The 27,161-nt window shown below is 39.7% G+C and overlaps 1 protein-coding gene across 2 annotated transcripts; it reads right to left on the bottom strand.

Moving 5' to 3' along the window:
• Nucleotides 1-1,305: 1,305 nt before the first annotated feature.
• Nucleotides 1,306-25,856, bottom strand: LOC104297315 (tropomodulin-3). 2 transcript variants are annotated; one of them, XM_054168875.1, is made up of 11 exons: nt 25,778-25,856; nt 19,015-19,201; nt 17,500-17,656; nt 9,137-9,259; nt 8,471-8,560; nt 7,814-7,944; nt 6,539-6,646; nt 4,996-5,139; nt 4,506-4,650; nt 3,417-3,486; nt 1,306-2,359 (listed from the first exon to the last, which is right to left on the bottom strand). In XM_054168875.1, the coding sequence occupies exons 2-10, from the start codon at nt 19,138-19,140 to the stop codon at nt 3,431-3,433; spliced, it is 1,080 nt and encodes a 359-aa protein (XP_054024850.1). In that variant the 5' UTR covers nt 19,141-19,201; nt 25,778-25,856; the 3' UTR covers nt 1,306-2,359; nt 3,417-3,430. The 2 variants fall into 2 exon arrangements, with proteins under 2 accessions (XP_054024850.1, XP_009895529.2); XM_009897227.2 differs by lacking the exon at nt 3,417-3,486.
• Between the last annotated feature and the right edge of the window lie 1,305 nt (nt 25,857-27,161).

The following is a 27,161-nucleotide window of genomic DNA, read 5'->3' as shown; positions in this document are numbered from 1 at the left end:
CTGCTATCTACAGAGCTAAACCACCACGATCACACCTGAGAGTAGCAGTTTAAAAGCCCCTGCCTGTGATTTGAACACAAGTCATTAAGCAGCTAGACTTGGTTTAATGGAGGGATTTGGGCTATCATTTCCATAATCCAGGCTTTCATTTTTCTCCTTCACGTAATGGATAACTGCCTAATCTTGTTAGACAATGATGAAATAAATCATCATAGAAGCACAATACATTAACAGATTCCATGAACATACAGCCCTTCAACAAATGAAGGAAGACACACTAGGTCTGGTATTTTTGACACAAAATGATTATGGTGCCTAGCAAATAAAAAGTACAGTACAGCTTTTGGCAACTCAGCACATGACATGCTTTGGCCACATTTATATAGCACTGACTGTAAAAAGACACAACTTGTGACTTTATGCATACTATATAAGAACTTAAAAGTTCAAAACCTAAAGAGTTCTTGAAAATTTACAAAAGCCACAACCAAAAGAAGCAAAGAGCCCTTTCTGTTATTAGTCAGATCACTTAGAGTTGCTTCAAAGTTACAGTATGTATAGTCTTTGGTTTTAACAGAATCAATTCCAACTTGCTTTTCAGAGCACACATTTATTTGCTATTATAAGGCCAATTTTGAAATATGAAAAAAAAAAGTTCTTTCAAAAGTATAAACCAGTTATATACATCCTCACTGAAGGCACTACAGTCTAAAATTCTCTGTACAGTTGCAATAAAATTCAGTCACCTCTGGAACAAAGTCTGGCTTTAGAGATCAAAACCAAGTTTTACAGCAAATTATAACATGGGCACAGTGTCAGAGAGCTGCTCTGTTAAATTTTTATAGTATATACAACCTGATGCAGAAGTTTCAGTTCGCTATGGGAAGACATGCTTACCATACTATCATCTTTTGATGAAAACAATTGTCAAGTGAATTCTCTGTTGCTACAAAACCAGCCTGGCAGTCCTTCAGAACATTTTTGTGATCTCATGACAACATTGAGCAAAACTAGTGCAGTACAGTCCAAACAGACCTACACCAAAAAGCCTCTAGATTTTCATATTATTTCAAAGAAGTCTGCTGTGATTCTGTTGAAGTGATTCTTGTTGCCTTATTAGTTTGCTTAGATATAGAACTTTAAATAGCTACAGAACTTTAAATATGTCAACAATTACTACACCATACAGATTTTACATTGCATACTGGTTAATTTCTGCCTGCCTTATGTAGTGTTTCAACATCAAGACATAAGTAGAAGAGAAAAATCCTTCCTTAAAAGCGTTACTTTGCTGCTTCACTAAAAAATGCTAGGCTTATACAAAGTACTCTGCTCAATGCCAACAGCTTGAAAAAAAGGATTTTTCCATTTGCCAGCAACTTAGGACAGTGGTTTTACACTTAAGGGTCCTTTTCCTTTACAAAATGGTACAGAATTTTAAAAAAGCATGTCCACTACTTCTAGAGAAATCGATACTTACAAATGTAGGTAAGGATTTTTAAATGAGTAATTAACAAAATAATGCTGGTGAACACACAAAAATAGTCTAAAACCATATCATGTTTAGATACAGAACAAGACACAGTTGTGGGGCATTTTGAAAAAGACTTTAAGGGTTCAGGTGATAAACCTGTCATTTTGCAATGCTCTTACTTTTTTTTTGGTAAGGCTTTCATTTTTTCATTAGTTCTTCGATCTCATGGAAGAAGCCTTTAGCCAGTTTACTTCAGCTTGGCTTAAAGGAATACTTTGAAAACTTAATCACAGTATCAAGAACTAATAAAAAAAATTGAAAAGTAGAACTACAAACAAGAAAGGTGTAAAAGATTTCTCTTCAGTGCATATGAACAAGGCTGAACAGCTCCACACAATGAGTCCAACTGTTTTGTGAAGAATCCCTTATCAGTAATCCATTGTTTTCAAGAATATACACACCCCTCCATGTAAATAAGCACCCCCAGATTTTCTAACAAACATTTCAGTTGGGTCATTATCTTCCCAATGATCTTGAATGTCCCATTCTTTGACTACAGACAATTACACCATTGATTTGCAGTTACATCCTTAGTAGAAAGCACAGCTGAAGTCTTGAAATACAAAAAACTTCTTAAAAAAAACAATCAAAAACTATGGTACAGAGACTGGTGCAGTTACTATGTCTCCATCTGAAAAACGTGAGGCATACCAGCAGATTATTAATATATCTTTGCTCTAAAAGGAATGGGGTTTCCAGTCTTTTCCCTTCTAACCCAGGTAAATGTAGTCCAGGATTGCCAAAGCATCCCTTGACAACTCTTGAAATCTCCACACAGTTCTGCCGAGATCTCCTAGATGTCTCCTTCAACCCTCCTCTTGCGAACTGTAATGAGAGGTGGAAAAGAAAAGTTTGACTATTTTATCACTGTAAATACTTTTCCTATTTCTACTGCACAAAGAGTGACTTTGCTGCATAATGTTTCATCTGGGACTTTTTTTTTTTACACTGCAGTTTTTTGCTGTTGGTGAATTATGTGGCTTCAAAAGAAACACAACAAAAGTATCACATTTTATCTAATATAATCCATACACTCTGCAAAAAAGTAGTACATTCAATAACCTAAAACATTCCATTTATTAATAAAGTAGTCAGTTGTCAGGAAATGCAAGAACACCACAAGTTTGTGAATAAATTCTCTAAAAGCTCACATGCTGTTTAGACTTAAAAAATATGCAGTATTGACTGAATGACTGGAGTTTTGCTTAATGTTTATCATATTTTTTGTTTTCTTCATCCCCCTGTCAAATTGTGTTTTTTTTTTTCCCTGCCAAGACACAACAAACAAGGTTAAGGGTCTTAGAAATTATATAGGGCACCTCTGTTTCATCTGAAAAGCTAAGCAAGTACATCTATGTAAGAAAGTGATACTACTCTCAAATCCACTCATTGGAAATTACCTGGTTTTACAGATTATTTGTAATTTGAGTTGATCTTGTTTACTTTCAGATCAAAATAACAGAGGGAAAGGCGTTTTGTTTCTCCTCCTCCTTTCTGTCTTTAGACACAGTCTAAAGAACAATCAGAATAAAATCACACTAGAATTCCACTCGTCAAAGCCAATGTATTATTACTCTGAGAGTAACTCAAAGACTCCATTTGAATTCAACTAGTTTTCATCAGTGAGAGGAGTTAACCTTTCCCTCTTTCATCAGATGACAAGAACAGATGGAAGAGTTTCCATCCTTAGACTTCTCCAATCATGCAGTTAAAAGCAACACGTACACAGTTTCAGACAAAGAAAAGGGAAGTGTGCAACACAGTGTAAACAAGGGAGAAGGAAAATGTAGAATTTTTTTGGAAGAAACATACAAAGAAAATGAGAGACTCTGAACATCCTCAGGTTTCAGTGCTCAATACCCAACTGGGTATTCAGAGTAACCTGTCTCTGTAGCTTCAGGGCTGGAGAGATGTAAAGGTATTTGCAGAAACTTTTACTCGCATACTCCAGACTAAGAAAGCAAAGAAAAAAAGGCAAGATATCAATAGAAACATAGAATTCCAAGAGTCAAACACAAAAATGAGAACTAGTGAAGAGAGAAACCCTAAAAGAAAGTAGAGAGAGACACCTGAAGTGTTATGATGAAAAACATCTGGTTTAGAATCTATTTTGAGAACCTTTACTCAGAGAGGAAGCAGGTCTTTAAACCAAACAATTTCCTATGCCATTCCATCTAACACATTCTTTAACTAGTACTACTACTAAATGGCCTGGCCCATTTTCATGCTGATCAGATGTGTACTCCTTACCACAAAGCATCTGAACACAACAAGTTGAATTAAATGGCGTTTTAAATAGATAAACCACATTATTTTTTAGTCATTGAGAGCTTCAAGTACTTGACATTACTATTCAAATTATTTCCATTCACACACTATATTATTAACCAAGTTTGGGTTGTTCCTTTTAGTTAGGATTTGAACAAATGAGCTCCAACAAAATTTGCTGCAGCAAATAAAGATGCCACTGCTACCAGCTGCCTTGAAGGGAGACAGAGAAGGTACCTGTGCATAAACAGAACCATAAAGGAAGAGATGGCCCAGTCCCAGCCTCAGCACATGACAGTACATTTGGTTTTCTTGCTCAAAGAATTTAAAATGAGATTGGGTGTGATGGCATTGAAGAGAGCATTCTGCACTAATAATTTCAAATACTACTTCTCAAGAAAATAAATCTGAATAAAACTGACCAATCAAATCTATTTTCCCTCCCTTTGCCACAACACACATGGAACTTGAATGTCTTTGTTCTAGACTATGCTAAAAATCCTCAACTCATACACCTGAATGCTCTGCAACTAAAGAAGAATATCAAGCAGCAGCAAAGGAGTAGAAGTAAAGCACAGAGAAATCTGAAACTGCTCTACTCATGTTTTGCTATCTTGTTTATGTTAACATAAAAACAGACACCTTTAGAACCTGTGCCACACAAACACTGATTTAATAGTTACACTTTACTGACAGATCTTACCCAAATCATTATTTTTTGTGATAGCTGCAGCCGCCCTGGCTCGAGGTCCCTGTTGTGTGAAATGGTAGCCAAATTTGAGGATCTTTGTGTTTTCTTCAAGCATCTTGGCAATTTCTACTTCTGCAACTGTGCCCAGCTGCTGCCTCTGTTGAAGTAAAAGACACAATGACAACAGAGCTTACATGTATTCACCCTAAAAGAGACCAGAATATTTTCATCCCATTAGTAAATATGCTTAGCTTAATTTTGATTAATCTAAAAGGCAAAAGGTTATAAAATGTTTGTGCACTTTAAAGCACAAGCAAGCACAGAAGTGACTGGAAATTAACTTCGTGGGATAATTCTGAGAATCTGAAAGACAATCACTCATGGAGTTAAGATACTTCAAAGTAAAATACTTTGCAAAGTTTTTCACAGGCTGCCTTCTAAAAATATTCAGTAAACTCGGACAGACTGATTTTGATTCTGGTATTACCAACCCTTCACTTACCTGATTATCAATTTTGATCTCTGTCAAAGTTTCATTGTCTTTCAGTGCATCAACCAGTGCCAAAATTCCAACTCCAGTGATGAAGTTTGATTCTATGTTTAAACTTTTCAATTTTGTGTTTACTCTCAGCATATCTGCAAGAGCCTTTGAATACAAGAAAGCATAATTAAACTTCTGAATTTTGCTACAGTACATCATAGGAGACAGGTTTCCACTAACTAGTTCATTAGGAGCAACAAGTTCACAGATGCACAGTGTAATTTTGCAAGCTTTCACTTTTTGAGAGTGAAGGAAGTCTTCAGCCAGGCATTAGCTACAGTCTTTTTTAATAGTATTTAGTCAAGGAAAGGCCTCTCTTTCTCTTGTTACATACTAAAAAAAGCTACACAGAATATAAATTGTCTAAAATTAACATATTGGACTAGTTCCAGTTTGTAAGCCTTTGGGGCGTACAAAGAGTAATGCAAACTGCTAAGTAAAGGCCAAAGAAAGGGCATTAGTCAGCTGAAAGGGGAATTAGATATGGTTGGTTTGTAAACAGGAGATCTGACTTCTAAAACACTTGTGTCTAGAGATTTGGGAGAAAGAGTTACAATTCAGAGTTCTAAGCACAGTATCAGTATCACTCTTATGGTAGTGGCATATACCTGATTATGTAGCTGATAAAATAAGCAAACAAGAATAGCTAACCAGTGAGGCTTACTGCCCTAAAAATCATAACCTTTAAATTATTACTACTTTTTTTTAAATCTAAGTCACAATGCAAAAAAATCCCAACAAAACCATAGACAAGAAAACAAGTCTTTCCAGATTTTTGTTACAAATGTTTCAGTTCTCCTGAACAGGAACTTTTCAATCGACCCAAGACAAAGCTTTCAAACATTCACTTAATGGAGTCTTTCAAACTAGTTGTGTTTCTAGCTTGAAATTAAAGGTATACTGTGCTGGCACAACCACTAGCACTGTTTACTGCTTTGATTCAGCATAGGAAAAACAGGACCAGATGATAAGTACTTAGGTTTCAAAGTATGCCAATCTAGATACCTTGACTAATACTATGCTTTATATGCCAATCTTTGGTAGCAGGGAGATCAGACAAACAGGTTTCTTCAACTAAAACCCTAATTAGTCTTCACTTAATACTCTGAGCTTTTTCAGTCCTCAGATGCACTTCATTGAAAGTTAATTTTGAGTATACTATTGGCTCATTAAATTAACATCAGGAACTAAGCAGTAAGGGGAAAGAAACACAGGAAGAAGGTTAACAAAATGAAATAACAGGGAGAAAGGATTGGAAAAGACAAATTCTCCCTCATCTCATACAGATGAGATGTACGATGCATTGCTACGTATTAGTCAACTAATAATCGTTTACCAGCTTTGATATGACAAAGGTTTAAAGAAAAGACTTTACAGTGTAATGGAATTTATAATCATTTTTATCCCTAAATATTTAAATAGGATTCAATTCAATACTTTATCACTGTCCTTCCATCCTGACTTCCATCACAACCCACTTCAGCGTGTTAGCAAAAGTACTTACAACAGCAACAGGATCATTGCTTCGTGTGGCTGCAAGGCTAAAATTCTTCACATGCGTGTTGGTTTCTAAGGCTTTGGCAAATTCTTTCAGCGTTGGAATTGGTATGTTCTTGAATTAAAAATAGCATTTCACTCTCTTGAGATACACAAGTTTATCCCCTCCCCCCCAAACTTCTCACATTATCTTATTATCTTTACAGCAAAATTTACCCTGCTATTAACTGTCTGTGGTCTCCAGCAGTCCCATAATAAAGACCTACATGTGTAGTAAAGCTATTTGTAAAATGCAATGGCTATTAGAGTCATCAATTCCATAAAGCAAAGTTGTCTTTACTACACTGATGCCATTGCCACAGTGTTAAAAATAGTCTGCTGGTTTGGAACTGTTACTGAGCAAAATCTACATGAACTGAACATCCTGCTAACTATCAACATCAAATTAACCTCTCACAAATATAAAAAGATTTCAAGCTCTAGACTAATGAAACTATGAAAATTTCATTCTGTGCATTCTGTTAAGAATAATTCCAGCATTGGCAAATTTACAGCTTGATAATGTTTACAGTGCAGTTGCAATGAAGTTTAAAAGAAATAATGTTAGGCAATTGTAGTAATAAATGTCTCAGATTATTGTATCAGAAAGTTTGCTCTCTTGCCTTTTTAGGCATTTGTTTTGCATGTGTTTACTGTACAATATTTTAAAATCATGTATTTTATATTCTTCCTTTGGTAAGGGAAACAAATAGCCTAGGCTGCTGGTGAGACTGCAGCTAGCAGGCTGCAGTCTCCAAGTCAGGATTCCTAGTTCTGTTTTCTTTCATGAAAAGATTCACAAGTTTTAGTCATGTTTAAAAACAGCACTGTTACACTTCTGTGCAGAAGCTGCCCTAATTGCTGACAGCTCTTTTGTATGAGAATCAAAGGATGTCAGGTACAAATATCACTTTGCTCATTGCTTCATCAAGGACAAAGGATTCAAATAAATAGTTAACTCCATGATGGTGAACTGCTGCAACTGTCAACAACTTGGCAGCCACAGAAATCTAGCTTGACAGTAAGAAAATCTAAGACTTTAAAAATACACAGCTGTCAGAAACAGCCGAGATGGTTTATTGGTTCAGCTACAGGTTTCTGAGATTACACACATGGCAACACTTGACAGAAAGGCTGCTGTATTTAAACTAAGCATATCATGCTGTCTTAGAGAGTTCTGCAGATGAAAAGTGTTTTCTACTGAGAAAGAGCAGCATATTTACTGCAGAATTCAGGTAATTACCTTAATGTTATTTAGATTAACTTCGACAAGACGAGAATCATTATCTTTAATCCGTTGCAGTGTCTCCTCCACATTCGTGGGATTTGGTGGTTCATCAAAAACAGGCAACATTTTTTCACCTTTTACTATATCTGAGAAGTAGGGCATTAAATTGTAAACAAGTCACAAATTCACTGTGAATATATGATATATATATACACTAAGTATTTACTATATTTAAAGATCATTTCATAAAACTTTACATCTCTCCCCAACAAAAAGCCTACCATCCTCTGCAGAAGGTACTTTTGTAAAGTTCAATTCTTTTCCAGAAAGTCCTCACAGCCCTTCTGCTTTTCTTTCTCACTAGCTTTTTTCAGAAAGCACATAGGACATGAGTCACAAACACAGAACACACACACACACACACACCCAAATGCAAGCTTATGTCTACTTCTATCCTCCAAAAGTGACTTAACTGCAGAATATATTTTAGTGTATGTATGTTTTAATTCCACTCTTCCCAGAGCTCAGTTGGCAGTATTATAGACATGCACATTTCCAATTGAAGACTGAATAGTCTATAAAGAATGCTAGTGAAACAGAAAATAGTTCATGCTATAGTAACTGTGTGTGGTATAAAGAACTCCTTTATCTAGCACTTGCATACCCACTTACTTGAGAAGCTGTCTTTGTCAACCCCATTGCTGCTCCCTACTACATCACAGAACTGACTGTTTGTTATCAAGTTGGACATTCCCAGTATAGCTGTAAAAGGAAAAAAAGGAGAGAAAGCAAAACCATAATTAATTCTTCTCAGCTCAGATGCAGTGTTCCTTTTAATAACTGATGTTTTTGAAACAGCCAGTTATCAGCACAATGAGCTATTCAATCTCTTAGTAATTCAAGTAAAAGTAGGAAAAAACCCATATCGACTATAGACTTCTTAGTTGTCTTTCACATCTCTGAAAAACTTGACCTCTCCAGGTTCAAGGAGAGTTAAAAGGGCAGTTCAGTCACAAAATTCTCAACTGAAGTTTTATGAATACAGGCATAACACCACATTCTTATGTGCAAGAACAAGTGTTACTGTACACAACATTCTGAGGAATGAACTTAAAATTTTAACTTTGAAAATTAGATATTTTCAGACCAAAATAACCCACCTTACTTACTATAAATTATCACTAATTGACAGCGGTTATACACTACAAGCAAACTGGCATATACCAGCTACAGCTTTTTACAGTCACATTTCAGGTAACAATTACCTTTACCACGTTAATAATAGATCTTTTTTGCTTACATACATACCAGCCCATTCATACTTCAAAACCAGCTTACCTGCAAGGTCACCTAATTCTGTGTCTGTGGCACTGGTCAAGGCTTCCTCCAGTTCTGGATCAAGAGAGAATTTTTCTTCTGTGTAAGACTGTACAGGCTTTTGTTTGGGGATAAATATTTTCCCTGGAGTGAAAAAAGAAATTATTTTAAAAATCTGGTGTTACTGTATATTACATAACTGCTTATCTTGAATTATCTTTAAGCTTTCCTGTACTTAAGGAATATACATTACATTTAGTAAACTCTGAGAAAACAAACAAACAACAAACAAGAGCAACATAAGTAATGAGGTTTCTTCTGTTCTTGAAAGTCAGAGATGATGAAAGAGGCTAAGCAGGAATACAATATCATTTATTCCAAGTTCTCAGGAGTCTGTATCACAACTACAATTTCTTTTTTTCCTCTCCTCAGGATTAGGAAGTAAAATACAAGCCTCCATTACACCTTTTAAACAGCCTGAAATAATACCTGTAAGAAAATTTAGTATTGCTAGGGAACAATGACCAGCATCCTCTCAAGGGAGAGAGGGACCCGGGCAGAATTGTAATCTGAATGTCAGCGAAATAAAGTAGCGTCGTCTGAAATCATGGACCTGAGCATTCACTGTAGTTTTACAGCATACACAACTTCATAATTTCTGATTTCACATGTTTAGCTCAGTTTTGATGTAAAAAAAAAAAAAAAAAAAAGATGCCTCAGCTACTTGAAAAAAAGGTGGATAGCACAAAACAAGAGAATAGATTTCTCTGCTGATTACACTGTTCTAAAATGATACTTGGAAAGGTCACAGAAAAAGGAGCAGCTATAATGCCACATTTTGCATCAGCTTTTTAGTCACTACAGAGAGGGAGTGGGAAAAGTTATTTTGGGAAACATGCATTATAAATAGAAGTCTGTGTAGTTAGCATAATTCTTGCATATATCTTCAGCTGAAAAGTTAAGAGTAAGAAATCAGAATGAGAAAGCTATTCTAATAGTTATTCTGAAAACAGTACATATTAGAAGTGCCTTTTCAGAACAAAGAGGTCTACCACTGGTAAAAACCCAGGAGAGGTGATGGTGCCTAGGTTCAGGATAAATTAGCATGGTAAACAAAAGCTCCAGTACTGTTTGAGAGAACAAAAGTGATGCTTTTGATAGAAGTAATTTACAACTAAAGAACTGTGAATCTAATCTTAACAGTTACTCATAGTTTTTCAAACTTTCCAAGTTGCCTGAGCTATCAGCAGACAGAGCTGTGGGAAAGTGGTTCCAACTTCCTTTTGACATTTCCCAGGACAGAATGTGGTGATGATAATCTTCCTATGAAGTATCAGTGCTAATTCAGGAACCCACCCTGTTCCATATTCATAGCTAGAAAATATTTCCACGCATGAATCACCCTGGCTCATCCCAATTACATGATAAAAACCCACCATGCACCAGAATCAGACCAGTTGAGCAGAAGCCTAAGATTTTCCACCCCCCTCACACTGCATACAAGTGTATCTCATTACATGCCTGGACCGAGACTAAGTTATGTATTTTAAAATATCTCCCAAAGACAACAAGCTTTATACAGATATTTCAGTTTTACTTCTGGGAAATTCCAGCAAAGTGGCATTTTGATTTCACCATTTATGGGAAGCAATGCCCAAAGTCAATTCCTGTGTCCCACAGCTGACACTGGCATAACAAAACCTATCCACCTTTTCTCTCCCTCTCCAAATGCCCATCCTAGATTACTACAGTTTGTAGTAAATTTTCTTTTTAAAGGAACTTAATGCATTGCCACTAGCACAGATTACAAAGCAGCATATCAGGTTTTTTCCTGACAACACATTCTGACGACCAAGATCTGTTGCTAGCAACGGAGTATTTTTGTTCCTGGTTGCTATCTCTTTGGAAATTTGTATAAATTATCATTATCCATATTTAGAAGCAGAAAATAAATCTCTTTATGTAACTGTACTGACTACAATCAGTAGTTGAAAGCTGCTGACTTGCATTACCACCCATACCCCTCAGGTTTAATGCAAGAGAAGCTGCAGTGATTCAGAATTAAAACAAGACCATTAAAACTGAAGACTTAACTAGTAACTGTTAAAGATTATTTTTATTTACTTGACACTCTACATTTGTACCCCCATTTCATTTTACCATCATCACCTACTGGGGAAGAGTATAACTTCCAACTTAAATTGATATATTCAGAAGAGGTACGAGAAGGCTTGCCGAGGTTTTCATTAACCCATGAAACACTGGATAGCAGAACTATGATCTAAAGCCTTTCACTAGCAACATGTGTCTTGTTTTTCCCTCAGTAAAACAGACTAGCAAAAAGATTAGGATTTCAGAGAATGAGGAAGGAGAATAGAAGGAAAGTATGATTTGAGCACCTGAACCTTCATTCCTGTCACCCTATTTGCAGCACTAGTGCAGCAGGCAGTGAGCAGGAAAGGGAAACTGATCTCATTTAAAACAACTTCATAAAAACGCATTTCAGCCTGGATCAGCCTTACGCCTGGTTTGTCACACAGTACACAAAGAAGAATCACTTTTCTTGATGTTACTTAAAGTGGTTCTTAAATTTATAGGTTATGAACTTCTGGTTCTAAACATTTGCTTCCTAAGAGTAAGACTAAATTTATCTGCACATGCCTGACTCTCAAGATAACCTAAAGAGAGAGAGAAGTATATTAGTTCTCACTAAAGCAAAAACTTGAAACACCTCTCCCCTCCAGAAATGTTCACTGCAGCCAACTCCAGTCACATGAACTAGGTCAGGAGCAGTTTTTGTTATAGAACAGGTCACACCCTTGTGTATATAATGTCTCATTCATTGGCTTCATCTCATCCTAGCCCAGAGTTCAGAGGTTTACAACGCATATACAAAAGCAGGTCCTTCCCCATTTCCTAATTTCAGTAACAAACTTACTTCAGAAAGGATAAGACTCCTCTGTCTCCAGGGACAATGATCTTACTCAAGGCCTGCTGCCAAGACAGTTTGGCAATTCCCTTTCCCACTTAATGTAAATGCTAAAGAAAAAAAAAAAAAACCAACAACAAAACCCCACCACCACCACACCAAAAAAACACCAAACCAACAAAAATCCCACAAAAGACCACCAAAACCAAGTCAGCACATCTGTGCAGCCCATGAGATGAACAGCTTTCTCAGCCCTCAAGTAGAATGTTTCCAAAATAGCAGGGATTTGATCCCATGAAGGAACATGACATCTTTCTTTTCAGCCAACATGGATACTGCAAAAACTAAGCATCAGAACACGAAGAGGCAAATTTCAGACAGGTTCTCATAATTTCTGTAGTAATTATATACTCAAGTCTTCTATGCCTTTTGCTAACAAGTTAAATGATACACATCCCAGGATTAAAGCACAGGCCTTCTTTGCTACAGAAAGAACTTTCTATTCCAAGTTCTCCTCAAAAGGCAGCAAGGTGGGACAATGTTGGTTGACATTTCCTCTACAGACTCACAGCATCCAAGAACACTTCAGAAAATCCTGCAGAGATCAGGTCTATTCAGTGTAGCTATGCCCTGAATATTGCTGGTACTATCCTCACATAACCTGCAGTCATATCCCCATGCTAGCAGGCAGCAGGTGACAACAATCTGTGGATCAGAGAAAGTCTGAAATACACTTTGCAGTAATCTGTTGCCAGAAAAGGAATCACATCTCCTGAGGACAACCAAATACAAGCTATCAGGAAGTCTATTAGGAAAAGCAAGCAGTATCTGATACATTCCTTAAAGTTTCATCAATTTAGAAACTGACATAATACACAATTAATCACCAGTTATGTGACAGACTTAGGCCCATCAATTCACTTGTAATAGTTTAATAGTATTTTTTTTTTAATTCAACTTACAAGTTACTTCTGCAGTGTCTTACTGTAGAAACAATGCTGTTACTCATTATTTGATTACAGAGCACACAGCAGAGTCAGAAAACTGCTTTATGGTAAGGCTAGAGCATCACACATTATTTTGCTCTAGTGCCCACCTATGGAGAATGCCAACTCCACAAATTGTTTCTCCAAAGCTCCTACAGGGTATGAGCTTCATTTTACAGCATGTAACACAAAAGTCTTTAAAGACAAGCAATTGAAAGGCAAATAGAGAACACAGCATCCCAAATACTGCTGCAACAGAAGCAAACAGTGATCTAGAGCAACAACTGAACAGGGCAGCAACAAAAAAGCTACGTGACTAGCCAGATGAGCAGCTGTAGACAGGTGACTACAGTTTCAGCCTAACTGGGTGATAAGAGTAGGAAAAAACCAAAACAAAACCAAACCAACAAGCCAACAACAAAACCAATCTACATAAAAGCAGAATTTACATGACATGCAAATCAATACAGAACAAATATACTGCAGACAAGAATGGAGAGGGAGTTGGAGCACCTCTTCTATGAAGACAAGCTGAAAGAACTGGGGCTGTTCAACCTGGAGAAAGTTCCAGAGAGACCTTATAGCAACATTTCAGTATGTGAAAGGGACCTACAGGAAGCTGGGGAGGGACTGGTCAGAAGGGCTTGCAGCAATAGGACAAGGGGCAATGGTTTTAAACTGGAGCTGGGCAGATTTAGGTTAGATACAAGGAGGAAGTTCTTTACAAGGAGAGTGGTAAAATACTGGAACAGGCTGCCCAGGCATGTGGTTGAGGCCCCATCCCTGAAGACACTCAAGACCAGACTTTATGTGGCCCTGGGCAACCTGCTCTAGTTGGAGGTGTGCCTGCTCACAGCAGGGGTGTTGGACAAGATGACCTTTGAAGGTCCCTTCCAACCCAATGAAGCCTCTGAATCCATGAAGAGAAAACCATGATTAGGAGAGTGCAGAGGCAAAAATGCAAAGCTTAGTTCAATTTGCTAATGCCTTGCATTATACTGCACAGAGTACATTACTGATATTATATACATTTTTATCTCAGATGCAGTAACATTTTCTGGTGTTCCAAGAGACACAAGGAGCATTGGTCAGATGCATGGAACCTATTTGAGGCCAACAGACTCCAGCGCCGAAGCTCCTGTCACTGTTCAGATGAGATCCTTCTCTTTGCTGTATGCCTTGTAAAATCTTTATGACATACTTACGTACACAGACTGAGACAAAGCTAGTTTTGTTAAAATTATTACCACATGGCTCTCATGAATCTTTTGAACAATGGTTCACTGTATGGCTTGACACTTAATTGGAACAGAATGTGACTTAAGTCATTAAATCGTATTTAACAACAAAGTATGTTTTTCAGGATGCTATTAGAAACAAAAATCAGGCACTGGAAAAATGCAATAGAATACAATTTGGGGATTGTTTAGCTTCATATTTCTTTAGTACTGCTCATCTCACTGTCATATCAGGACACTTTACATCAGTTCAGCTCTTCCACGTTTTACAGCATACAGCCAAAAAAGGTTCCAAAGATTAGGAGAAATCACAGTGAAAGAGATGCAACATTCTTTTAATAATGCATTACACAAAAATTAGGTACTTAGGACAACTGAAAGTGAGGATTTGCCTCTGCACTGTATTAGGGACACAAGGTTACCAGAAACAGTAGCAAGCCAGGATGCTGTAAATTAACCCAGGGTAAGCTGCTTTGATAACCCTGCAGGCAAAATTGCCACACAGGGTACCAGTTCTACTAAAACAGAAGGGAAGAGAAGGATAATTTTCCTATTCTTATTGCATTAAATTAATAATCAGACCAAATTAGAGCAGTAAGATCAGCTAGGCACACAAAGTATTCTAGCAAAGCCTAACCCACAAAGCATCAAGAAAATTGCTTTATCTCCAATCCATCTCTCTGCCCCTTGAACCTCTAGATCTGAAGGCTACAACTATCTGTTTTCCTGTGAATTAAAAGAAGAGTTAAGCAAGATTTTCACCTACCCTTATTCCATTTGTTAGGATTTCTCCATAATACATTTATCTAGCCAAAAAGAAAAATTATAAGCCAGCTTAGTTGTTTGGTTTTTTTGTTTAATATTACAGTACACTGAGGATAAGAGCTCCCTCTAGATGAAAACCATCCTGCACAATTATTGAATTTTGCTCTTCTACTTTTCCAAGTTTTACATCTCAATCGAGCTTGTGATTTTTTGATGTAAAATATTAAGTTACATAGCTCTGCCACTTATGTGCAAAACAGCTATAAACATGGCAGCAAATCAATGCTGGACCATAACATTTTCACGAGGGGAAAAGTTATTCCTCATCTGCAACAAAATGAGCTTAGCTTTCTTGCCTCCTCCCACTCATTTAAGAGGGTGTGAATTTCCATTCTGAGCATCTGTTTCCACATTTTTGGGTTTAGTGAAAGTAAGCTACATTTAGTTTTTCATATTTTGTCTTCTTCCATGGTACTGAAATAAATGGTAGAAAAAGTTAATAACTTTTTTTTTTTTTTAAAGAGACACAGGAAATTTTACTAACTAAACTGGTATGACATATTGCAACATCCAGACAGGCTGCTATTTACTGAAGATTTATTACTTAAAGGAAGTGACGTGACCTTTCTTAGCCAAAGTCTACATTACAGCTGCAGCCTTCTGTTTCTCTACGACTCTTGAAGATTTTATCTGTCCAAATAGTTTTGCCATGTGCACATATACATAAGCTGACATTAAAGAACTACCTGACTGAATGAAGCTCTAGTTAGAAGTAGATTCTAGTAGAAGTACTAGCTAGAGCAAATTCTCCATGCCCAGCCTCACATCCCAAAGGAGAAGCGTACAAGCTGGTGGGGCTGCAAAGGATTCCCCAAACCAGCTGTGAGGCCCAAACATACTTGAACTCAATCATATCAAATTATTAAGACTGCCTCCAACATAAACTAGCAAGTACAGAGGGCAAGAAACAGAATGGGAGGAAACAGAAGCACACTACACAGCCAAACACAGTATCACCAGGCATGTGCCAGCAGCAGAGGTACCATGAGGCTACTGCTGCTATAGGCACCTTTAACTGCCTTCTGCATGCAATACGCTGCATTATCCTTAACTTGGTTACTCTTACAGATTCAGTCAGCAAAATCCCATTCTCTTGTCAACAAAGGAGTGTCACAGTTATGTCTCAACAAAAGTGGTGCTAAAGTGCACATATAAAAGTCCCCTCCAACCCAAAGCATTCTAGAAATAGGGCAAAACATGGTGTATTAAGTAAGTAGCACATGGTATACAGCATAGCACATAAAGTCACAATCTCAAGAAAAAGTTGTTACTTGACAGGGTTGGTGTCAATCTGGTACAGCCAGAGAGAATGCAAATAGCCCCAAGAAAATGTCACCAAATGCACACCACAGTCATATATACAAACTCAGCAGATGAATGATGACTCCAGTCCTGAATAAGCACTGATTCACACCAAAGAATTAAGCAGAATTAAAGGATCTCAAACCCTTAAAAAGAAAGTAGACTGCTCATCTTGGGCAGATGGAATGTAACTGATGAAACAACTGAAGTCTTACTGCAGCAGACCTGCCCTGCTGCTGGGTAAGTTTCAGACAAGCTAGGATTCACAAGCAGTACACAAATGCTGTGGTGACAGCTAAAAGCCTTCTCCTATGCATATGTGCCCAGCACAGGACTAGAAGTTTGTGCCAACCAATAGTATTCTTCATAATTTTCTCCTGAAAATGCTTCAAGACAATCAGAAGACTAGATCCAAAGCAAAGATTTAAAGTTCTAGGCTTTAAAAAAAAAAATTTATCTACTCATTAGCTCAATGTTTCCATGGTTATCAGACCACAAACCACTGCCAGATTTCAGAGCTTCTTGCAACGTTACCTACGTGCTTAGTTAATAACAACTGTGCAATCTTACTAAACCTCTCAGTAAGGACACTTGAAAGACAGCATGGTGACATATACTACCTGCCTGGCCTTGTCAACTTACATCATCTTTGAACATGATTATCTTTCACAGCATGATTCTATTGTTTGGGGGGTTTTGTGGTGTTTTTTGTTGGGTTTTGTTTGTTTGGTTTAATTCAGCATAGCATTACAAATGTTACTGCATGTACTCAGCAGCACAAGCACAATAACATTATTGACACAAATCAAGGGTAGCTCATACTTTGAAGATACCATGCCCAGCAGAACTTTGCAATCTTGATAAAAACCTTTTGAGTCTTACTTCCTTCCTGTGCCACGTGCAAAGAGCACACCGGCCCCTGCACCACAAACTGCTTGAACAGGAAGCATCCGGCCTCTGCACAGTAGCACTTCTTGGGAAGTGCTGCGAGTCAAAAAGCGTCAGAGCTGCCAGATGCTTCTGTAAACTCTGGTTCACAGTAGTTCTGGCTAGTCCACTTCAGAGATTTCATAACCACCTACATCAGGGAGAGGGTGGTGTTACCTTTCTTTTCTCTTGTATAAGGCACATAGTCCTCCCTGTCTTTATGCTCAAGAGCCTGCTTCTCTAAATACGCAAGGAGTCGTTCTCTGTCGAAGGGACCCGAAGCCTTTTTAGCAGTCTGGTCTTTCTGTCGGAAGCCTGCAGGCAGCAGTGCATTCTGCAAAACAAAATGGAGCAAGTAAGTACAGCTTAGAAAAATCTGAGTGAACACCTGACTAGTTTAATTTCCCTCCTCCTTCTCAGTCCCCCCCAAGCTTCAAGCCTGATACATCATCATTTTTAGGCAATCTTTAATCCCTTTTATTTGGGGCAGAGGAAGACACTAGGTGTTCGTAGACACCAAGAATGTAATTACAAACAGAGCACCCTGCATTCTGAATAGGACTGAAGCAATTCTCTGAGTACAACAGCTCCCAGTACTAGACTTGCCAGTTACTCTGCTTTTTTTTTTTTCTAGAATGGACACTATTTACTACTTCTTATTTAAACAAACTCAGCTATTTAAAGTTTGGACAGAGTATTTCTGCTCTGGGCTTGATTCAAAGTGGGGTGTATGGGGGTTTTTTTGCTATCTTCAACACAGTTCAGATTAAAAAAAAAAAAAGATTGGGGGTGTGGTGGGTTGAAGCTTCCCTCCAGCACAGGGGGAAAAGAAGGAGAAAAAAAAATGGAGGTTATGAGTATGGAAAAACCAGATTGTATCAAAATTCCAACTGTCATAAAAGACAGCCAATCACTTTTGCCAGTTATTTTCTGTTAAAATGTCTACAAAAGCCAAAGCAAATAAAATCAAGAATATCTTGCAGTGCAACAGAACAGGCAACCGTAATATTCTTAAGCCACTCTTGAACATCAAGATTAAACTTAATACCTGTTACTATTAAAGAAAGAACAGAAAAATCAGGGGCTGAAAACACGAATCTTGGACAGATATTAGCTGCAGTATCAGTAGAGGATGCTGCTTTTTATACAAGAAGGCTGTAAGAATCCTTATTCAACACCCCATGCTGATAAAATTATTTGGATTCTCAATGTTTGCCTCTTCTTTGCAAATTCAGCAGAGGACAGGAAAACACACAGGCAACCCAATTCAGAACGAGGAACCTTTAGGTTAGCTTTCTCCCTCTCTCAAACTCCTACAACAGAGGCAAGAAAGTAAAAATGGATTCACAAGAACTGTTTACCAGACAGCACTGGAAACAGGAAAGTTAAACAAGCCTTTCTAAATAAACTTTCTTTGCAAGGACAGGACAAAGAGCCATTTTTATTTGTAAATAAATCCCAGAAAGCTCCCCTCTGACAATCCCTCTTACGTTTTCCTCTACTGCAAACAGGAAACAAACTATTAAAACATTGTATAAACATATATCTGTAAATAAGATCATTAGCAGATGAGGAAAAATCTCTGCCTACAAGTATGTTATACAAGTGGGGTGAAAAAAAAAGGTCTCCATTTGTTTCAGATTAGTTTCTGAACAAATGAAAAAAATAAAACTTTTCTTGGCTAATACCTACCTCAGGGTCAAGATCATCCAAAACAGTTTCCAGTTGCTTCAGCTCCTCCTCCGAAAGTTTGCCAAGAATTTCATCCTCATCAAGATCTTTGTACTTGTCCAAGTCCTTCCGAAATGGGAGTGTCATGACTTGGGCAGCAGCAAGTTGCTCGAACACCTCAAAACCCAAGTCTTATGCTTAACCAGATCTAGGAGGAAGGAAAAAAAAAATGTTTTAAAAAGAAATAACCATAGTTAAGGTAAATAGCTCAACTACAAAGCATCTTCAACCTCCAAATACATCTCTGAATAGAAAGCTCTTTCATACAATATTCATATATGTTATTCCACAGCAGACAAAGAATGCTCGGAAGCTGTCTACACCTTGCTTCTTCACTGACAAGAATCTCATTCTGCCATGCTCTTTTCATCAGTAAGCAAGCTATGTTTATATTAAGATGAATGTCAGTCTCAACAAGAACTCCAAGGCTACAATTCCCACAGAGCAGGGGAGGCTGCAGGGTTGGAAGGAGGAGATACCAACTACACCTAGTATTTAGAAGTCCAGCTTAACATCATGGGTTTTTACAGATACTGCAGTCAAGAGAAGAGTGAAGATGCTTTACACTTGTTGCTGCTGTTTGAGGGCAGTAAAGGAGAACTCCACTGCAAATAAGCTAATTGGTTATTACTGACTCATATCCTTGTGTATTACCTACAGAGAACAAAGGAAGCTTGCCTCAGAGTTAATTATAGCAAAACCATTGAAATAACATTCTGTTCTGTCCAAGGAAAATCAAAACACCTAGATTGAAAGGCTTAGGGCATACAACTCCTAAGTAGCAGCACTCCAGTCAATCCTACTGCCAAAAACAAATTTAAAAATACAGAACTGACTACATAATTGCTCACTGAAGATTATACTTAGAGGAAATGGTGGCCCTTCAAAATATGTACAGTCTATATAGCACTTCCAACGAACAAAGAGCACAGGGAATCTGTTTTCTAACAGCACAATTTTTGAAGCATCTGGCCCAGAAAAACCAAACAGTTAATCACAACACTGTTGAAGCAGACAATTTGGTTTCATTTGTCTGTAAGTAGTTCTGGATTCTTTTTTTGTTCAAATTCTTGCTTCAAGTTGAGGGCACACACAATCAAAAGGTAACTTGAATGACTGTGAGCAAGAGTGCATAGTTTGTCTGGGGAGCAAAAGCTAGATCTATACATTCAGAGTCATTAGCCTCCCAAATCCCTTTCTCAGCTCTACAGAAATATTCAATACAGAACAGGCATACAGCAAATGTTGTTTGTTCTCCACCGACCCACATTCCGGTTTGGACGCTCACACAACATATACTAACTGTATTACTTCAAACACTGTGCAAAACCAAATCAATTTGAAGTTACTGCCTCGAATAAAAGTAAAAGAAGGGCTGTATATACACACAATACCATGGAATCCTGCTTACAAGATTCTCTCATGTCAGTTGTTTACATCAAGAAAGGTCTCCCTGGTTGTCACAGTTCCATATGGTGACACCTTAATTCAAAGGCACTGAACAGACATGAACACACAAAGGTTCATCCACACCAATCAGTATTTACCTGTAAAGTAAATCTGGTTTTAATAACTGCCTAGGCAAGAACAGTAAATTTTCAGTTTCTACCAATGTCTACACCTGAATGAGGAATATATTTACAGCTATTTTCAGAATATCTGCTTTTAAAAAAATGTTACTGATATAAACACCAGAGTTTATTTGTAAACCACAGTTGACACCAATAGGATGTTATTCCAAAGCTGAACAACCAGCTTAGGTAAAGTTCTCTTGAGCATAACAAAAACCAGGAAGAATTCTCAGTTTTATGGTTAAATTATGCCAAAAGAACACTGTATGGCTTCTTCTGAACTAAACTGGATCAAATTTGAAGAGCTTAGACCTTTTGCCAAGGGGTCACAGAGCTAAGAACATCCAGGTTTGATGGCTGCAGAAAGTGCATACAGTAGCACACCTATGTTTTTCAAAGCTGTGTTCCAAAAGTAACTAAAGGAGTGCCTCTGAGGTCTGGCATGCTACCTCCTACAGGTTTCATAGTCTCATGGTGTTTGTTTCTCCAGGTGCATAACAGCTGAAGGACAATTAGCTGATGGCTACAGCAGATGCCACACAATCTGCATGCAAACTTCTCATTCCTGGAGCCTTAATGCGTTGTCCTTCCTTACAGTTCAAGCCATTACACACTATCATAAGAGGAAAACATTTCCTGCAGTCAATTACACAGCACTGTTTGTGTCCAGGCTGCACTCTCCGAATCCTACATCAACATGCTGCTATTTACCACATTTCTGCATGGCCATTTGCATTCAGACATTAAAAGCTGTAGTCTTAATGGGTAATTATAAGGAGCAGAATAGTTCTGCATACTGCAGAATAATGCTCCCCTTAATGTGGCAGAACATAGCACTGCATAACCATGTATTACATTCACATCAGCTATATTTCCTCCCCATGAATCGTTGTAAAATGTTGTCATCCAGAACTAATTACCTTTCATTTACTGCAGTGGTATGTCTTTGACTGGAAAACTACTCATCCTTTATAATACATTAATGTTCAGGTCATAGCCCTTAGTCTTGCTTGTTTCTATAGTATGATCCAATTAGCCATTTGAAATCCTGAGCTACAGTGTTCACACACACACAAAAAGTGAAAAATAGAATAGAATTAACCAAATTGGAAAAGACCTTCGAGATCATCAAGTCCAACCCATCACCCAACACCATCAGGACAGCAAAAAAACCCACCCCACTATTTCTGTACCTGAGTCTTCTGTTCTGCAACAGGAAGAGAATCACATGTGGCCTGCCAAATTAAAATTTAGACTTCTGGACATATTTTCTAAAACCTATCAACAGTATTTTTGAAAATATAAAAGCATACTTCACATGAGACACCTTTAAAAAGTCCTCATGGTAGCACTAATTAGCACATCTACTGCACAGAGGCTGCTTGACAGCAGCCTTCAGAAACATTCCCTACAAAAGAAACCACAGGATATATGACACTTGTATACAACGTGCTAAAAATCAGGTTTTAAACCATGGTGTCAAGAATTCTCGCTGCCTAAAAAGGGCATAAAGGCCAGCTGCAGCTTCAATCTAATCAAACAAGCTACTTCACCTCCCATTAAACACATTGCTCCCTCTATCTGTGCAGCACAGAGAGAGACACATGCTTAATAGGTGACAGGGTTTTAGGAGGAACAGGTATTTGGATTGTAAATACCTGTGGCACATCTTACTGCCATATTGTAGACAAAACTGCAACCATCAGTTTCAGCTTTGTAAATACTTTGCACTTCAATAGGCAGAGCTAGTTTTCTAAGTAACACCCTTAGCTTTACCATGAAAATACTATATGTGTCAGAAATCAGAAGAGCCAGTATTCTTCTTTTTTTCTTCAGATATAGAACTATAATGTAAAGTAAGTTCTTCACTCTAGCAACTTCACAGTCACATAAGAAACATGTAGGGAAACAGACACAAAATCATCACTTCCAATCAATCAATTTTCAGTTCTGTCTTGGTTAAACAGAAGAGAATCTGAGGGGGGGAAAAAAAATCAGAAATGAAGAAATTCTGAAGGACATCAGAGACCAAAATCTTGCCATTATTGCTTCACCTGAGAAATCAGTGAACAGCTAGAGAAATTAGAAGATAGCAGTAACTTTACTTTAGGCCATCTTGTTGTATTTACCTGAAACATACAGTGAAAGACTGTGAAGCAGCTTTCACACACCTCCTATCTACAAGTTAAAATATCTTTTCTTTTTTGCTCCTCTCTGACAGCATTTTTTAAACTCCAAAAGATTCTAAAAAGTTAGCTTCCAATTTTCTTTCACAAATTCCCCCCTTGGAAATTCCTGTTGTACTTAAGATGGTAGTTTCTTGGGACTCTAACAGGCATAAGTCTTCAGAAATATCTTGCCCATAGGAAACTAGAGTAGCATTACAGACCACTGTAAGTGGTTTCAGTAACTTGGATTTTAAAATAGAAGTGACATCATGAAAAACAAACCCAGCCGGTTTTGGCCAGCACATTTGCAGAGTTCACTTTAATCTCATTTGTTCCTTCGGAGCCTCCTTCCACCCAGCCTCTGGGTGAACCCAACCCGGAGCAGGGGGGTCTGGAGCAGAGGAGTCCAGAGAGCTGTCAGCATTCCTGCACTAGTCAGGGCCCCTGACTGTCCCAGCTGCTTGGAGGAGCCTAATCTAGGCGTTTCCCCAGGGAACCTCTACGAAGGCAACAATTTTGTCTTCCAGAACGTGAGATTATACAGAATTGCTTATAAAGAACGTGCTGCACTTGAAAGAGCCATCTTCACTTTTTTACTCATTTACCAAACCTAGGAAATATAAACATTACCATCATCCCAGCAGGCTCCTTAGGATGTTTTTACGATGCCTTATAACAACTGTTGAACAGCCCCATGCCACTTTCCTTTGCAGAAAGCTGTCAAAAACCCACTCAAACTTTCTGAATCTCCAGCCTGGAATGGGGTACCCTAACCAGGTTCTCCCACCCAGGGAGGCAGCAGACATTCCCTGGCCCAAAGCTTTCCAAAGCCAGCAGGTGGCAGCTCATCTTTGCCTAAACTTTTTGTCAGGCAGTAAGGAACACCTATTCTGAGCCACTTTCCTACAAAAGCAAGCCCAAGGCTTCATTCACTTCAAAGAAATAATACACAAAGCTTTATATATGGCAAACTGAGCTTCTCTATCCTCTCATTTGTCCATACAGTAACCTGGGAAGAGGAGAGGGACAGACAGCTACTGCACAGGAACTACACAGACCATGAAGACTCTTCCATGATGAAGGAAATCAGAAGGCACCTGTATTTTCATTTCCTGTCAGCTCATGTTCTGTGTCAGACAGCACCTGGAAACAGACAAAGCCCACTTTGCTCTTTTATGTGTCCTGTGTGCAACTACACAGAACTAGGACACAGCTGTCTTGCTGGCAGGGTGTTCCAAGTGATGGCCAAGCTACCAAGCTGGCACTGTCCCATAAAAACTCCTGTAAGTGCATGTTCTTGAATACCAGTCACATGCACTGCAGGGCTGTATGGATGCACCATCCAGCCCAGGCAAGAGGAGCCCCAAGGCGTGCATTCAGCAAGATGCACAGGGCATGGAAGTGGCAGCCTTGGCAGGATGGGAGGCGGCATTCCAGCACACTTATCTCCACAACACTTCCAGGCATGCTCACCAAACTAGCTTCAGGGCAGGTATTATGATCCCAAATAAACACAACGTTGGGATAAATTAAAAATCCCAAGTATTACAGGTACTGCCCACCTCGAGAAGCTACTCTGCAGAAATTGCCACTCTTAACTATCTGTTCCTTCTCCCAACACACAGGGCTGCATCACTGCACTGGGACTTACTGATCAGATAAGATGAGGGATATTTTGGCACCTGTGTTTTCCAGGCAATACCTGGATTTTCTTCAATAGAGATGCACTGCCCATGGCCAGTGATACACAGTATCTCCTCCTGGATAAAATGTCTACAGGGTTTGAGCCAAAAAGAAACATCAGATGCAAACATAACTTTTCTGTAAGGAACACAAATATCTGAATATTTATAGAAACATTCATGCATTTGTGTTCATCACAGAAAAGTGGTGAAACTTACAAGCCTGGAATGAGACAGCAGAAGAAATTAATTCCCATTATGTTACTGGTAGAAAACTTGAAGAGTACTATCCACCTTTGGGTCCTCCCTTACATGCCAGGCTGTCTTTTGAGCTCTGTAGATCTGACACAGTAGCAAGGCATTAGTCTTGAGGATACATTCAGTGTATCATAGCAAAATTGAAGCATACAGCAGCCTCTCTAGAACAGCACTTATTTTCAACACAACTTGTGCCTACTTGCAAAGAAACAGGCAGAGAGCTTTCAGAAGCTTATACCGAGACCTGATGCGCAAAATTCTCTGCAGGTACCGAAAGGTGTCTGTGTAGAGGGGCAGGGGAGCCTCTTCGGGCCCTGGCCATTCCCAGGGTCCGCTGCCTGCCCGGTGCAGCCCCACCGGAAGCTGCCGCAGCCGGGGCCAGGTGCCGGGGCTGCAGGACAAACCCTCCAGCGGCGCGGTGCACCGGGCAGCGTTCTTCCGGAATGAAGTGTCACGACCTCGTGCGCTTTAAACTTGTACAAAACACACACCGCGAGCTGAAAGAACTGTGCTAAGCAGATCTACAGGCAGAGTTTATAAAGCAACAGTTTTCGGGTTTCACAGCAAAGTTCGGTGGTGGCTGAAAAATTAACCAACACCCTCTACCTGAGCGACCACCAGCAGGCATTCAGCCGCCTCCTCTCGGCCCCTAAGTCCACAGAACCCTTTCAGGTGCCAGCGGCAGGAAAACCTCACCGCCGGAGAGCCCATTTCCCAGCGCCAACACGAAAACCCTGCCTTGCACCTTCAGCTCTCCTCACTAACAAAGACTTGACCTTCCCACTCAGGAAAACCAACAGAGGTTTTAGGCTCCCCCGCCCCGTAAACCGCTGGGGTCCGAGGCGGGCGGGCCCGACCCAGCCCGTTCTTCTTCCTCCTCTCGCAGCAGCGGCCCCTCCCGCCGGGCTCCCTCAGCGCTATGGCAGCCGGCGGAGGGGCTGATCCGCCGTTTGCCCACCCATACCCTGCCTGGCACCCCCCACAGGGGCTGCCCGGCACAGCGCGCCCACCTTCTGGCCCCGGCCCGCTGCCGCTCCCCACTTACCCGGGCGGCAACAACGACCCAACTCCCTCCAGCCCGAGCAGCAGCCCCGCGCTTGCGCACCGCCCCCGAGCCTACCGGGAGCTGCAGTCCGGCCCTTTAGGCGCAGCGCCTGCGCCGTGAGGCCGGCCGGAGCCGGGTGCTGGGCTGCGGGAGTTGGGCGGGTTGGTTCCTGACAGCTCCTGAAGCACAGCGCGGCCCTGAGGGACCCAAACGCAGCCGTGTAGGGGTTGAAGCGCTTCCCCAGGCAGTGGTCTGCACCTCTGCTTCCCGCCTGGCCCCGCTCCCCGGCTGCTACAGCCGCAGGTGGGCTTCGGGGTGCAGTGCCTCAAAGGCTCCCGGCGTCATGGCTCCTGCCCCTCAGAACCCCGGCAGTTGTGTCTAGTTGGGGGAGAGCTAGCACACGTTAACGGTGCTTCTTAGGAGCCACGGTGGATGCTGGATGGGGCAGGGAAGCTGGCAGGTCCCGGCTGGTGTCGATTTCTACAACTACCTGAAAAGAGGTGGTAGGGAGTTGGGGGTCAGTCTGTTCTCCCAAGTAACAAGTGATAGAACGAAAATAAATGGTTTCAAATTGTGACAGGGAAGATATAAGTTAGATATTGTAAAAACTTTCTTTGCAAAATGGTTATCAAGCCTTGGAAGAGGCTGCCCAGGGGAGTGGTGGAGTCACCATCCCTGGAGGGATTTGAAAGACCTGTAGATGTGCTGAGGGACATGGTTTAGTGATGACTTTGCAGTGCTGAGTTAACAGCTGGACTTGATGGGCTTAAAGGTCTTTTCCAACCAAAACAATTCAGTGTGACACATGAATACAGTGAAAGAACAGGATTTGCACTTAGGCTGAGAAGTGTGTGTGCTAGTTCCTCCTCAACAGGCACAACGTGTAGTGTCAGCAGGGTCAAAGTGGCTGGGTCATCTTGCCAGACCAGGAATTCCTCTGTGCCTTTACAGCACTCTGTGTCCTTGCAGATCTCTCTGATAGCTTCTTCCTTCTCTCCTGTGGTCTCTCCAGGTTTCTCATCTTTACTTCTGCTTACACTGTGATTCTTCTCTATTTGAAACATGCAGCTTCCCCCTCTGGACTGTGGGATAGGGTGCTAGGGAGATGAGTCTGTTGTGGCTGAGTTCGATGTTTCATCTCTCCCTGACCCAACAGAAGGCACAATCACAGGGAAATGGTTGCTTCTCCTGAAACACTCTGGGTCAAGAGCGTCTTCAGCACTCTTTCCCTTTGGCATGAGGAGTCCTAACACCCCTGGCATGTGCTTCATGAGCATAAATTTTTGGACTTTTCAACTACTAAATGTCATGTGCTAGTAAATGCTGTGTGTTAGTAAACATTAGCTACGTTTAAAAGCCCTATGCACAGGGCTTTTAAAGCCTG

Source organism: Dryobates pubescens, chromosome 17 (genome assembly GCF_014839835.1).
Source record: "Dryobates pubescens isolate bDryPub1 chromosome 17, bDryPub1.pri, whole genome shotgun sequence".
NCBI lineage: Eukaryota > Metazoa > Chordata > Aves > Piciformes > Picidae > Dryobates > Dryobates pubescens.
The sequence above is the reverse complement of the archived record's forward strand: the minus strand, read 5'-3'. Positions and strand labels throughout refer to the sequence as shown.